Here is a 15,096-nt window from a genome sequence, read left to right as displayed (position 1 = left end):
CTACAGGGGGGCCCTGCTGCTGCCAGTGTCTACAGGGGGGCCCTGCTGCTGCCAGTGTCTACAGGGGGGCCCTGCTGCTGCCAGTGTCTACAGGGGGGCCCTGCTGCTGCCAGTGTCTACAGGGGGGCCCTGCTGCTGCCAGTGTCTACAGGGGGGCCCTGCTGCTGCCAGTGTCTACAGGGGGGCCCTGCTGCTGCCAGTGTCTACAGGGGGGGCCTGCTGCTGCCAGTGTCTACAGGGGGGGCCTGCTGCTGCCAGTGTCTACAGGGGGGCCCTGCTGCTGCCAGTGTCTACAGGGGGGCCCTGCTGCTGCCAGTGTCTACAGGGGGGCCCTGCTGCTGCCAGTGTCTACAGGGGGGCCCTGCTGCTGCCAGTGTCTACAGGGGGGCCCTGCTGCTGCCAGTGTCTACAGGGGGGCCCTGCTGCTGCCAGTGTCTACAGGGGGGCCCTGCTGCTGCCAGTGTCTACAGGGGGGCCCTGCTGCTGCCAGTGTCTACAGGGGGGCCCTGCTGCTGCCAGTGTCTACAGGGGGGCCCTGCTGCTGCCAGTGTCTACAGGGGGGCCCTGCTGCTGCCAGTGTCTACAGGGGGGCCCTGCTGCTGCCAGTGTCTACAGGGGGGCCCTGCTGCTGCCAGTGTCTACAGGGGGGCCCTGCTGCTGCCAGTGTCTACAGGGGGGCCCTGCTGCTGCCAGTGTCTACAGGGGGGCCCTGCTGCTGCCAGTGTCTACAGGGGGGCCCTGCTGCTGCCAGTGTCTACAGGGGGGCCCTGCTGCTGCCAGTGTCTACAGGGGGGCCCTGCTGCTGCCAATGTCTACAGGGGGGCCCTGCTGCTGCCAATGTCTACAGGGGGGCCCTGCTGCTGCCAATGTCTACAGGGGGGCCCTGCTGCTGCCAATGTCTACAGGGGGGCCCTGCTGCTGCCAATGTCTACAGGGGGGCCCTGCTGCTGCCAATGTCTACAGGGGGGCCCTGCTGCTGCCAATGTCTACAGGGGGGCCCTGCTGCTGCCAATGTCTAAAGGGGGGCCCTGCTGCTGCCAATGTCTAAAGGGGGGGCCCTGCTGCTGCCAATGTCTAAAGGGGGGGCCCTGCTGCTGCCAATGTCTAAAGGGGGGGGCCCTGCTGCTGCCAATGTCTAAAGGGGGGGGCCCTGCTGCTGCCAATGTCTAAAGGGGGGGGCCCTGCTGCTGCCAATGTCTAAAGGGGGGGCCCTGCTGCTGCCAATGTCTAAAGGGGGGGCCCTGCTGCTGCCAATGTCTAAACGGGAAGCCCCTGTCTATAGGGGTGCTGCTGTCTATAGGGGTGCTGCTGTTTATAGGGGGGGGGCTGCTGCTGCTAATGTCTGCAAGGGGATACTACCTACTATTAAAGACAATCTTACAGCAGAGTCACCTGCACTAATTTGAATTTATAGGTAGATAGTGCAGGTGACCCGGTTTCTGCCGCTGCTCACCATGTGAATATGGTCATAGGTCTCGCCCATAATGCAAATTCCCTGTTCTGTCCAATGGAAAAGAGAGCGAGATCTTGACTCATACTACAGCAGCCGCCTCCATTGTACACAACAAGGACCCACATATCATACGGTAAGCAGCGCCAGAAACCGGGTCACCCTGGGGTCAGATTCCCTTTAAAATATAAGTACTCGTACTTGGTATCGGCTTGTACTAGAATTAAAATATCGGTACTCTGTTTAAAAAAATGGTATCGGGACATCAATAATGCCAACATAAAGTGGACATATTGTATTTGTGAATAAAAATAAAATTTATTGGGAATATCCATTTTTCCTTACAAGCAGAGAGCTTCAAAGTTAGAAAAATGAAAAATTTTCATGAAATTTGGGGATTTTTCACCAAAAAAGGATGCAAGTAACGCCAAAAATTTACCACCAAAATTAAGTAGAATATATGTCACGAAAAAACAATCTGTTTTCAGAATCAGAATATTCGGTAAAAGCGTTTGAGTTATTAATTCGTAAAGAGACGGTGGTCAGAATTGCAAAAAAGGGCTCAGTCCTTAAGGTGAAAAAGGGCTGCGTCCTTAAGGGGTTAAGGACATTAAATCAAAGTTGGATCAGCCTGTAGTGTGGTTTTCCACTTTGATTTTGAGTGTGACTCCATATCCAGACCTCCATGGGTTGATAAATTTGATTTCCATTGATAATTCTGTGTGATTTTGTTGTCAGCACATTCAACTATGTAAACACAAAGGTATTTCATACGATTAGTTCATTCATTCAGATCTAGGACGTGTTATCTTAATGTTCCCTTTAGTTTTTTGAGCAGTATCTTTCTGGAATTCTTTTCAGTCTGACCACAGTGCTCCTTGCTGACACCTCTGTCCATGTAAGGAACTGTCCGGAGCAGGATAGGTTTACTATGTGGATTTGCTTGTACTCTGGACAGCTCCTGGCATGGACAGGTGTCAGCAGTCCATGTCAGGAGCTGTGGTCAGACCGAGAAGAATTCCGAAAAGAAATACAACTTCCAAGTGAAGCATACAGTAGTTGATAAGTACTGGAAGGATTAAGAATTTTAAATAGAAGTAATTTACAAATATGTTTAACTTTTGGCACCAGTTGATTTAAAAAAAATATATATAATTTTCCACCGGAGTACCTTTAATGTCGTGGCATTGTATCTCTATATAAAAGACTGCATGCATCTGTATAAAAAACCATACAGGATTTTCTATAGTACCAGCTGTAATTCAAGGGAACTCCTCTTTTCTCTTCAGAACAATTTTCTTCCTGTTAGGGTATGTTCACACTGAGGAATTGGAGAGGAATTTCCACAAGTAATTCTGCTTGCTTTTTCCTCTCCAAATAGAGTTGTACAGAATTTCTGCCCCTCAGTTCACACTGAGGAATTTCCTCAAGCAGAATTCTGACGAGGACATATGTTCCACTTGAAGAAAGAACATGTTCTTTCTTTCAGGCGGAATCAGCATCTTATTAAAACCTGTGCAGAGGGAACGTTGTCCAGTTGCCCATAGCAACCAATCAGATCACTTCTTTCATTTTGCAGAGGCCTTGTTAAAAATGAAAGAAGCGAGCTGATTGGTTGCTATGGGCAACTGGACAACTTTCCCTCTGCACAGGTTTTAATAAATCTCCCCCATAGAGATCAATGTTAATTTTTTTCAGTCAGAATCATTTCCACGCAGAATTGGCGCAGAAATGGTATGGTATATATTATACTCTTCTCCTCCTCCACTTGAAATTTTCATTTCCGCATGAAATTCCACGCAAAATCTCTGTGGCAGGAAATTTCTGCTTGATTTACGCCCCAATTCTTCTGTGTGAACATACCCTTATAGGATATAGCCTGAAACTGCAGAGATTCCTGCAAAAAGCATAACAGCGACTACAATGTGCATGCGTAACTCTTCTTGGAGTCTTGCAGTTTACTACAATCTCGCAGTAAACCAGTGTTTCAATACCAGGGTGTCGCCAGCTGTTGCCAAACTACATCTCCCAGAATGCCCGGAGAGCTTTGGCTGTCCGAGCATGCTGGGAGTTGTAGTTTTGCAACAGCTGGAGGCACCCTGGTTGGTAAACACTGCAGTAAACTTTATCATATCGATCCCCGCATGTTAACTATACCTGGTGTGGGTGTCAGCCTCTGGCTTGGTTGGCCAACAGTAAGTGCTGACAGCAGGACTGGCACCATCAGAGTGGCAGTAAAGGAAGGAGAGTATAGTTTTTTTTTTTCTTCCTTTTTATCCCATCTTGAGCAGAATCACATGTATAAAAAACCCCACAGAAGACTTTTCCTAGGAAAAGCCATAGAATCTTAACGGTATAGCCATACCAGTCCAGATGTAATGTAAAGCCTTGTTCTAATGCCAGCACAGCCCATATACAGGTGTCTACCCCACACAGCGCCCCCTCCAGACACGCACTTAGCACGGTCGTCTTCTGCTTGGGCGCCAGGCTGCCAGCACCATGTTCAGCCTCCAGTTCTTCCTGCTGGATCCGGGCCTGCTCCAGGATCTTCCGCGACAACTTCTCATCCACGTAGCTGTCATCTTGCGACTCCTCGGCCCCTTGTCCTCTCCGTTTTCCTCGGGTGGTGGACCTGACCGCCCCATCCTGCAGGATCTGTTCCGCCAAGGCCACATGTCGTGGAGCCGAGCCACGCGAACTCCGCTGCTTCGGCATTTTTACACACGTGTGGGCTAGAGCCTACAGCGCATGAGCAGTGTCAAAGACACAGATCGCAAAAACCCTAGCTTTCTTTCGTCCCGATTGTGTCGCAGCAAAGTCTTTGCAGAAAAATATAGGGCGGCCATTTTTTTGTAGCCACCCGAGTTCTGTTTTACCATAGACATGCTACAGGAAAATGGCCTCCAATTTACGTGTACCACTGGACTCCACACGTCATCACAGAGCGCCAGCCCGAGATCAACATGGGGGTGACATGGTGAGAGGAAAGCAGCTTTTTGTACCCTTTTGTTTGTTAAGGAAACAAAGCGCTGAAAAAGCTCGTTACTCCTGTGTACTGTTTCCTAACCAGGGAGTCTCCAGCTGTTGCAAAACTACAACTTCCAGCTTTTGGCTGGGTGTGCTGAGAGTTGTAGTTTTGCAACAGCTGGAGTCACCGTGGTTGGAAAACACTGCTCTAGAGGACTGTCCCCCAAGCAGTTGCTCTTTAGCTGTTTCAGAACTACAACCCCATCATGCCTTGACAGTTTGGGCTGGGCTGGGAGTTTTGTAGCAGCTAAAGCGCAACATCAGTTGGGGAGTACAGCTCTGGAGTTTACATATAAAAAGGGATTGTCCAAGGTTAGAAAAAGTTCTTCCATGGGGGAGATTTATCAAAACCTGTCCAGAGGAAAAGTCGACCAGTTGCCTATAGCAACCAATCAGATCGCTTCTTTCATTTTTGAAAAGGCCTGTGAAAAATGAAAGAAGTTATCTGATTGGTTGCTATGGGCAACTCAGCAACTTTTCTTCTGGACAGGTTTTGATAAATCTCCCCCAATGTCACTACTGTCCTTTGGTTGTGAGTAGAGATGAGCGAACTTACAGTAAATTCAATTCGTCACGAACTTCTCGGCTCGGCAGTTGATGGCTTTTCCTGCGTAAATCAGTTCAGCCTTCAGGTGCTCCGGTGGGCTGGAAAAGGTGGATACAGTCCTAGGAAAGAGTCTCCTAGGACTGTATCCACCTTTTCCAGCCCACCGGAAAGCTGAATTAATTTATGCATCCTTTTCTTTTTGAATTTATTTTCTGTCTTACCACAGTGCTCTCTGCTGATACCTCTGTCTGTGTCAGGAACTGTCCAGAGTAGGAGAAAATCCCCATAGCAAACCTCTCCTGCTCTGGACAGTTCCCGACATGGACAGAGGTGTCAGCAGAGAGCACAGTGCTCAAACAGAAAATAAATTCAAAAAGAAAAGAACTTCCTCTGTAGTATACAGCAGCTGATAAGTACTGGAAGGATAAAGATTTTTAAATAGAAGTCATTTACAAATCTATTTAACTTTCTGGCACCAGTTGATTTAAAAAAAAATTGTTTTCCACTGGAGTACCCTTTTAAAGGGGAACTCCACCCCTAGACATCTTTTGGATAGGGGATAAGATGTCTGATTGTGGGGGGCCTGCCGCTGGGATCCCCCGCAATCTCCCTGCAGCACCCTGTGTTTACTTAGAGCGCCGGCTGCTGCACCGGAGGCTCATGATGTCCGCGCCGCATCGCTAGTCATTAGGCACGGAGCGATGACTGACTGTGCACCTGATCACTGCAGCAGAGATCACATGGGTCTTGTCTGGGGGCGGAGTACCCGTTTAAAAGGAAGTTGTTCTGCCTATAGAGCTGTGTGAGGACTCTTTTTGTTGCAGAATGGTGTGTAGTTTTTATTAGTATCATATTAGGGTTGACACTTTTTGATTATTATTTAATCCACCTTTTTTGAGAAGGTGAAGTGTCAAAAAAAAAAAAAAGACAGCAATTTTCCTTCTATTTCTTGGCTCACTGTGCAGGATAAATACCATTACATCTTAAAGGGCTACACTGGTGCTTAGACATCTTATCCCTTATCCAAAGGATAGGGGATAAGATGCCTGATTGCGGGAGTCCCGCCGCTGGGGACCCCCGGGATCTTGCACGCGGCACCCCGTTTGTAATCAGTCCCCGGAGCGTGTTCGCTCCGGGTCTGATTACCGGCTACCACAGGGCCGACGGCATGTGACGTCACGCCTCCGCCCCCGTGTGACGTCACGCTCCGCCCCTCAATGCAAGCCTATGGGAGGGGGTGTGACAGCTATCACGCCCCCTCCTGTAGGCTTGCATTGAGGGGCGGAGCGTGACGTCACACGGGGGCGGAGGCGTGACGTCACACGCCGTTGGCCCTGTGGTCGCCGGTAATCAGACTCGGAGCATACACGATCCGGGGACTGATTACAAACGGGGTGCCGCGTGCAAGATCCCGGGGGTCCCCAGCGGCAGGACTCCCGCGATCAGGCATCTTATCCCCTATCCTTTGGGGAACCCCTTTAGTAGCTCACACATGTCCAGAGGCAGCAATACCTTTACAATGCAATGCAATACAATTATGCTTGCTTTTTTTGTAGTTTTGATATATTAATATTTGTTATCTCTTATTCCAGCTGCTGCTGGCAAGCATCTGCTCTAATACACTGCCAACGCATGCCATATATCCCCCCCCCCCCCTGCTTTTACATACATAGTAGGGAGATATGTTTTTTTTGTTTTTCCCCAGCCTGAGCACAAAAAAAAATGTTAAAAATAAAACCCAGAATATACCTTTAGGGTCTATTCACATGTACAGTATTCTGCGCAGATTTGATGCGCAGGATTTTCTGCTGTCGATTTCAATGTAAACTGATTGACTGAACACAGCTTGAAATCCTGTGCATCAAATCTGCGCAGAATACTGTATGTGTGAATAGACCCTTAGGCTAGCTTTCCACGCAGTTTTTATCTGGCATTATTTGGAAAACTGCCACTGAAGTTTTTGAGCTACAAACAGAAATGTATTTAAAAGAAATGGGAAATATAAAGGAAGGACTTATACTTCTCCTTCCTGCTGGATCCACTTCTGGCTTTGGCTTAAAAACTGCAGTGGCAGTTTACAAAAATCTCCAGAAAAAACCTGTGTGGAAACCTAACCTTAAGGTGCATTCACACTATATATGCATAAAATATATGTATGGTAAGAAAATTTGTATTTGAAGTTATACACTTTATTTATGTTCTTTTGTTACTATATTCAGTGTTTCACAGTTTCCATTAGCGGAAGGGAAAAGTGTACAGCAAACTGTTGAAATCCTTACTCGTAAGCTGGAGCAGCTAGGAGCTGAGAAACAAGGGACATTTTATGTGGACTGTGAAACCTACCACACTGCTGGGACCAATGTCGGGACAACAGGTATAAGAAACCTTACATTACACAGACTGATGTGTCATTCAGCAGCTCTGTAAAAATAGGGGCCGACGGGGAAGAGGAAAGTGCTCACTGAGTACGTCGTCACTTTGATTTTGCCATCAATAAATGGATATTTTTATTAAGACATAAAAAGATAATTGTGCTCTATTAATTTGGTAATCTAAACTCTACTACCAGTATTTTCCAGCCAAAAACACAAACTTCCACATGCATCATTGTATAGAGCAAGAAAAACTGAGTAGACCGATACATAAGATATCGTGGAACTTTGCCATAAAATTATCATTTATATATCCTATAGATAAACTCTACTCATTTTGGGCTAAGCAGTCAAGTAGAATGAGCAGAAACAACAAGTGATATTGGAATTTTTTTACAACTATATATATATATATATATATATATATATATATATACATATACACAAACAAACACACACATACATATACTTACAGTCATGGCCTTAAATGTTGGCACCCCTGAAATTTTTCAAGAAAATGAAGTATTTCTCATAGAAAAGGATTGCAGTGACACATGTTTTGCTATATACATGTTTATTCCCTTTGTGTGTATTGGAACTGGAGGAAAAAAAAAAACTAATTGTCTGGACAAAATTATTGGCACCCTTAACTTAATATTTGGTTGCACAAAAAAGTTACTTAAATCGGACGCTTCCTATAACCATCAATAAGCTTCTTACACCTCTCAGCCGGAATGATGAACCACTCTTCCTTTGCAAACTGCTCCAGGTCTCTCTTATTGGAAGGGCACCTTTTCCCAATAGCAATTTTAAGATCTCTCCACAGGTGTTCAATGGGATTTTGATCTGGCCACTTCAGAACTCTCCAGCACTTTGTTGCCATCCATTTCTGGGTGCTTTTTGATGTATGTTTGGGGTCGTTGTCCTGCTGGAAGACCCAAGATCTCGGATGCAAACCCAGCTTTCTGACACTGGGCTGTACAGTGCGAACCAAAATCCATTGGTAATCCTCAGATTTCATGATGCCTTGCACACATTCAAGGCACCCAGTGCCAGAGGCAGCAAAACAACCCAAAGACATCATTGAACATCCACCATATTTCACTGTAGGTACTGTGTTCTTTTCTTTGTAGGCCTAATTCCATATTCGGTAAACAGTAGAATGATGTGCTTTACCAAAAAGCTCTATCTTTGTCTCATCTGTCCACAAGACGTTTTCCTAGATGGATTTTGGCTTACTCAAGTTCATTTAGGCAAAATATAGTCTTGCTTTTTTATGTCTGTGTCAGCAGTGGGGTCCTCCTGGTTCTCCTGCCATAGCGTTTCATTTCATTTAAATGTCGACGGATAGTTTGCGCTGTCACTGATGCTCCATGAGCCTGCAGGACAGCTTGAATATCTCTGGAACTTGTTTGGGGCTGCTTATCCACCATCCGCACTATCCTGCGTTGACACATTTCATAAATTTTTCTCTTCCGTCCACACCCAGGGAGATTAGCTACAGTGCCATGGGTTGCAAACTTCTTGATAATGTTTCTCACTGTGGACAAAGGAAAATCTGGGTCTCTGGAGATGGACTTGTAACCTTGAGATTGTTGATATTTTTCCACAATTTTGGTTCTCAAGTCCTCAGATAGTTCTATTCTCCTCTTTCTGTTGTCCATGCTTAGCACAGACACACAATACAAAGACTAAGTGAACTTCTCTCCTTTTTATCTGCTTTCAGGTATGATTTTCATATTGCCCACACCTGTTACTTGCCCAAAGTGAGTTTAAAGGAGCATCACATGCTTGAAACAATCTTATTTTTCCACAATTTTTAAAGGGTGCCAATCATTTTGTCCAGCCCATTTTTGGAGTTTGGTGTGACATTATGTCAATTTTTTTTTTTTTTTCCTCCTTTAGTTTCAATACACACAAAGAGAATAAACATGTATATAGCAAAACATGTGTTACTGCATTCCTTTTCTGTGAGAAATACTTAATTTTCTTGAAAAGTTTCAGGGGTGCCAACATTTACATCCATGACTGTACACACGCACACACACACGGTGCAGCGAGGACTCAGGCCTCCTGGGAGCCCAGGCCCTTTACTGGGGTTTTGGCTGTACCCCTCTGTCAGCGGCCCTGTGCACAAGGTAGGGCCAGCATATAAGCTTGGTTGTCACCTATTGGGAGTGTCCCCTATTCGGAGGGTCCAAATTCAAGTCTTATGGGACTAAAAAGAGTGCAGAAGAGTATTTTTGAAGCTTATTGGCCCCAGTGCAAATTCTGTTACAGGACCCTCACCATGTGACGTTTCTAATCCTGCTGTATTCTTATTAACGTTTTAGATATTTATGGCATATCTAGCTCAGGGGAATACAGCTATGTTCAGAAACTATGTCCAGAGCCTCTATGCAGCCTGGAGAGGCTGACACTGGTCAATGTGTCCAGGCAGGGAAGTGGCTGGGTATATGAAAACAAATTAGCAATAAGTCTCTGTAACTCTTATGGGAGGCAATGGAAATGACAGCAACAGTGTTGTTTACTGTTTCTATAACATTAGTTACTTCTCATCTGTGTCTGTAATCCTGGTCACCAGATTCTCATGAGGAGGTTCAGGGGGACCCATTTCTTAAGATTTGTGCGCGTCCCAAAGGTAGGACCTGCATCTATTAAATATTTATGGCATGTCATTTGGATATGCCATACATTTCTAGGATGGGAAGGCCCGTTTAAAAAAAAAAAAAAATATTCAAAATTTTCATACCGGCTGTTACTGGGTTAAATTAAAAGAAAAAAGTTTTCTTATCCCTTGGTTTGCCACTCTTCCAGAGACAGAAGGTGAAAGTTTGAAATTATTTGAAACAGAAAGAAGACATTGCACTGGAAGGATACTAATACAATGTTAGATAGCAATTCATGTCAGCTGCATTAGGCTGGAATTCCACTGAGGTTCTTTTTGCTAAAACATCGTAAAAAACCCCAATTTTCCCGCAGTTTTTTCAGCAAAAAATGCTGCGTCCATATGTTAGCTGCAAGTCAAAAGTAAACTGCAAAATACCAGATTCACTTGGCGTTTTTCAGCAATTTCGGGCTCAGAGGCTGGATTTTTAAAACGCCCGACAAAACCTAGTTTGACGTTTTTTGCCCTGAAATCGTGGCGTTTTCCTCCCATAGAAGTCTATGGGAGAGCAAAAACGCCAAGAAAAACGCCATGTTGGTTTTAAATTTTGCGTTTTTGCAGGCGGTTTTTATTCTTTTTTGGACTTTAGCGATCCAAAAAGTGATGGAGATACCTTTTTTATAAAAATTTCGTAGGGTACCATAAAAAAATAAAGATACAGTAGTGATGGAAAAAATTGTATCTAACGAAATGTATCTTATTTTTATTACGAAATGTTTATTAATTTTTAAACAGGGATCAATTTATGTGGGCGGGTAAAGCACTAAAAATTGACAGATTGCCCGTTGCGATCCTCCTGTATAATTTATAGATGCGGCGGACGCTCTTCTATGGTCCCCTGTACTGACCTATCTATACACATATTCATATTTCCCGCAGAGAGCTGTGATTGGCCAGATGGTTCCAGGAATATGTGTATATATATACGTCAGTGCAGAGGACCATAGAAGAGCGGCTGGCTGCATCCATACACTATACAGGAGGATAAAAGCAGATGTCAGTAGTGAAATCCACTGTGATCTTTCCTTAACTAAAAAAATTGCAGGCCAAAAATCTCAGTGGAATTCTAGCCTAATTCAAGCACAGAGGAAGATCCCGAGAGGACAGAAATTTCTGTTCTGGCAGCAATGTACACGTGTGTCATTGCTGGATTGCAGTTTTTGGCCAACAACTGTTGCTTGGATTGTTGCTTGACCTGAAAATGTTGCATTTTAACATTAGGTTTATGTGATGTTAGTAAATGACTGACTTTTTTTTTCTATGCATTGATGTTATCTAGGTCAGTCTGGGAAACTTCTTTACATCATGCATTGCTCAGAACACCCTCTCAGTACCTTTGCTCTGTTTGAGAATGGTCCCTGCTTAGTTGCTGACCAGAACCTGGATGTACTGATGATAAAACTTAAAGGATTTTTCCAAAATGCAAAAGCCAACAAGATGGAGACCCGTGGCACACGCTACCAGTATTGTGATTTCCTTGTCAAGATTGGTACAGTTACTATGGGACAAAGTGGTCGAGGAATATCTGTTGAGGTACCTTTCTTTTTCTTAAAGAATCATAGCTCATCGGGGCGATCCAAAGTGGCTTCCGCCTGTCCCTTCAGGCTTGATCAAAAGATCTCTTTCTATATCCAAAGAGGGAGAAATCTCTTAATCACTGCTGGTAGGGCAGGGAGGAGCCGCCAGGGCCCGCACAAATGACTTGTGGTTCAGGGAACATGAAAGTGATGACAGATTCCCTTTAAAATGTAGAAACATTTAGGTGACCTCATGTTATGGCACAGAAAGGCTTCTGGTCAATAGAATTTGTTGTAGAAATAATAGTATAGAGGACAAAACTCAGTGGATGACATATATTAAAACTATAGAAAGAAAGGGGGTAGGTTGCCCATGGCAATCAGTTAGAATCAATCAGCATGTGGAAAACATTAAGACGTGACAAGCTGGAAGTGAGACTTGTCAGATCCCACAAAAAAATTAAATAAATGTTACTCACTGCCTAATCCTGACCATGTACATCTAATTTTTATTCCTCGATCCGATCGCCTATATTTATGATAAAAATACCTCTTTTTATTAGCTCACAGTGTTAGAAATCCTCTCAGGGGAATGGGGTTGTGTCCCTCCCTTGTGGTGGTGGTTTGTCTGCTCATGCATCCTTGTCCATGAGTCATCTCTTGTCTATGACTCATGAACAAGCCTGATGCTGCTACAGGACTGGTTCATGTGCCAGTAGGTACGAGGACCCCTAGTGGTGAGATTTTTATTAGCCGTTTTCTTTATTAAATATTCACTCTTTTTTTTTTTAAACAACCATATTACAAAAGGTCTTTCATTTTCATCAGTAACAACATATAAAAAGTTTTTGGATTGCACAGTGCCCATTTAAAGTAGACTTGTTTCAAAAGACGTGACTCCCTTTCTCACCAACTAAAACAACTATAACAATAACCATAACAATTTTGTTTTTCCAATGACAGAAGTGTATGCAAGCTTATTTTTCATGGGTAATGTTGTACTTTTTACTGACAAAGTTCTTTTTGATAGTTTATCTGCATTTATTTGTAAGAAAAGCCTAGGCTGCTACATTATAATAGATTTTAATGCACTTTTTTTCATCCTAAATTTGGAAGGTGTAGGCCATGTTCACACTTGGTGTTGTGATGCAGCTGCATTACCACTTTACACAAAAAAATAAGGGGAAAAGGCAAGTTAATAAAAGATGCGTAGTTAACTAATATCTAGCCAATTGTACATTTTGGGTGGGAAAGCTATTGTACTGCCAAACGTAATAAACTAATTTTCTAAATTTCTTATTTTTAAGGTGGACTATTGCCCCTGTTCCGTGCCAGGAGATTGCTGGAATTTAATGGTGGAGTTTATGCAGAGCCTTATGGGTAGTCATGCACCAACTGTTCCCCCTGTTTTCAGTTCCAAACATGATGCATTGTATACACCAGCTGACACCATGGTGCAGTACATGGAGCTGCTTAACAAGATTCGAAAGCTGCAGGGCACAGTGACTGGAATGAGATTATGAGAGTGGCACATCTAATCCTACTTTTTACTGACAAAGTGGTTCTTTGCTAACTTCACAACACAGAGCAGAGTAGAAGAAAGGAAGTGTTACTGATACATTGGGAAAAATGTTAGGACTTAGCATATGGCTTATTAAAGTTCAACTGTCATGAAATATTGGTGCAATAACCTGCACACAGCCTTTGTACTGTGTGCAGGGGGTGTGTATAGCAATATTTTTATCTGAAATTTGCAGGCTTTCATGATGCCAAAAAATGCTTTTATTCTAAGCCACTGAAGGTCGGATTGGTGTGATGTGAGGTTCGCAATGCCCCGCCGCCACCACGCCCACCCCGTATGTCAGCGCTGGGACTGCTGTGTGATTGACGCACAGGTCCCAGCGCATGCGCCCTTCAACTAATCTAATGTGCGTGCCGCTGTGTGTCATCCAGCAAGCGCTTGCTCCCACCGCAGTCTTCTTCCTCAGTGCGCCTGCGCAGTGCTGGGTGCATAGAGCACGCTTCCTCTCGGACCTAGTATCGAGAACTAACCTGATTGCGCGCTGCTCTGCGTGGGGTAGGCTGCGGCAGGGCAACGCGTACCTTGCGCCACGCCTATCCAACCGTCAGTGGCTTTGAATAAAAACATTTTTTTTCGTCATGAAGGCCTGCAAATTTCAAGTAAAAATATTGCTATACACACCACCTGCACACAGTACACAGGCTGTGTGCAGGTTATTGCACCAAGATTTCATGCGCTTTAAAGATGTACTTACAGATGACTTTTATGCAGGACTTTAAGTGTTGCTAGCAAAGAGTTTCCATGTAGAATAAAAAAAAATATTTTCCATGTATTTCTGAAACAGGAATCTTCTTAGAATACTTGTAGATCAGTGCATAAAGTGATGCCAGGGGAAGAGTGTGCAGATATTTGGTATTGTTGCTTGCGGAAAAATGTATCATCTTTCTACACCTGAATTTGGGCAGACATGTCAAATGTTTTGACTGGCCTCAGGTTACAATATTTTTAACATACAATGGTCTTTTCTGGACCATTGTAACTTGAAACCAGACTCAACATACAATGCTACAGACAGTCCAGATCTGTGAAATATGTCAATGACTGGAAGAAAAGATCATTTAGAATGGGAATTTCATTGGTAAAACAACTGTATTACTGAAGTGTATGCACTGACTAGCTGTCTGGTAGCCCCTCTCTACAATACAGGGAGGTACTACATGTTCTGTAATACATGTGCCGCGGTTAGCTGCACCATTGGCCACCAGGTAAGGTCAGCTCCATGTTACTTTTTAGGACATTGCGTGTACTGTACAGGACCCTGAAGAAGCTCCTGTCCTCTTCATAGACAATGATTTACAGCTTCCATTCAGCTCTTTTTTTACTTTTATATGTAAGGACTTGCTTTATCTTTATTTCGGTAGTTATCTACTTATGTTTCTTTAATCCTCACTTCCTCCTATTTTTGGGTGACATTTTGGGGCTTAAAAACCAATTACCAGGTTTCCATAGAGTTATAGTCTTATAGGAGAACTCCAGCAAAAACTAACTGATCCCCTATCTACGGAATATTATTAGTAATAGTAGCTGATTGCAGGGAGTCCGACAATTGGGACCCCCGAAATCTCTGTAATGGGACCTGGCTCTCAGTGAGAAGCACGTGCTGACAGCATGCACTCCATTAATTTCTATTTGAGTGCCAAAGAGACCCGAGTAGAGCACTCGGGCATCATCAGCGTTCCCATAGGAATTAATGGAATGTTTGTCGTCTACCGGTAGACGGCATGCGCTCCAATCATTTCTATGGGAGAGCCAATGATGCCCAAGTGCTGTACTCTGGTCTCTTCAGTGCTCTCATAGAAATGAATGAAGCACATGCTGTCTGCAGCACACGCTCCTCACTGAGAGAGCTGAGGGCCCATTCCGGAGATTACAGGGGGTCCCAGCGATCAGCTACTTTTTTGTTATCCTGTGGATAGGGGGATAAGTTAGTTTT

General features: G+C 44.3%; 2 protein-coding genes across 3 annotated transcripts in view; one reads left to right on the top strand and one right to left on the bottom strand.

Annotated features, from left to right (window-relative positions):
• Window positions 1–4,197, bottom strand: part of BYSL (bystin like) — a 61,196-nt gene extending 56,999 nt beyond the window's left edge. Inside the window, exon 1 of the mRNA XM_056557793.1 lies at window positions 3,907–4,197. Within this exon, the coding sequence (XP_056413768.1) occupies window positions 3,907–4,165 (259 nt within the window). The 5' untranslated portion in view covers window positions 4,166–4,197. The remainder of the gene's footprint in view (window positions 1–3,906) is intronic.
• On the top strand, window positions 3,117–14,809 carry MED20 (mediator complex subunit 20). Of its 2 annotated transcripts, none has more exons than XM_056557794.1 (4): window positions 3,117–3,184; window positions 7,244–7,398; window positions 11,344–11,597; window positions 12,889–14,809. In XM_056557794.1, exons 1-4 carry the CDS (start codon window positions 3,132–3,134, stop codon window positions 13,102–13,104), a joined length of 678 nt encoding a protein of 225 aa, XP_056413769.1. In that variant the 5' UTR covers window positions 3,117–3,131; the 3' UTR covers window positions 13,105–14,809. The 2 variants fall into 2 exon arrangements, with proteins under 2 accessions (XP_056413769.1, XP_056413770.1); XM_056557795.1 differs by lacking the exon at window positions 3,117–3,184 and adding an exon at window positions 4,273–4,427 and having other exon boundaries at window positions 12,889–14,797.
• The last annotated feature ends 287 nt before the right edge of the window (window positions 14,810–15,096 follow it).

Source organism: Hyla sarda, chromosome 2, assembly GCF_029499605.1.
Source record: "Hyla sarda isolate aHylSar1 chromosome 2, aHylSar1.hap1, whole genome shotgun sequence".
In the NCBI taxonomy this organism is placed as follows: Eukaryota; Metazoa; Chordata; class Amphibia; order Anura; family Hylidae; genus Hyla; species Hyla sarda.
Note: the sequence above shows the minus strand (reverse complement) of the source record. Positions and strands in the feature narration are given on the sequence as shown.

Bases quoted from the DNA above. Each gene is read 5' to 3' on its own strand.
- MED20 (XM_056557794.1), top strand. From the start codon at position 3,132: ATGTTAATTTTTTTCAGTCAGAATCATTTCCACGCAGAATTGGCGCAG. The intron at 3,185-7,243 runs GTATGGTATATA...TACTATATTCAG, and splicing joins GCAGAATTGGCGCAGAAATG to TGTTTCACAGTTTCCATTAG. The intron at 11,598-12,888 runs GTACCTTTCTTT...CTTATTTTTAAG, and splicing joins GTCGAGGAATATCTGTTGAG to GTGGACTATTGCCCCTGTTC.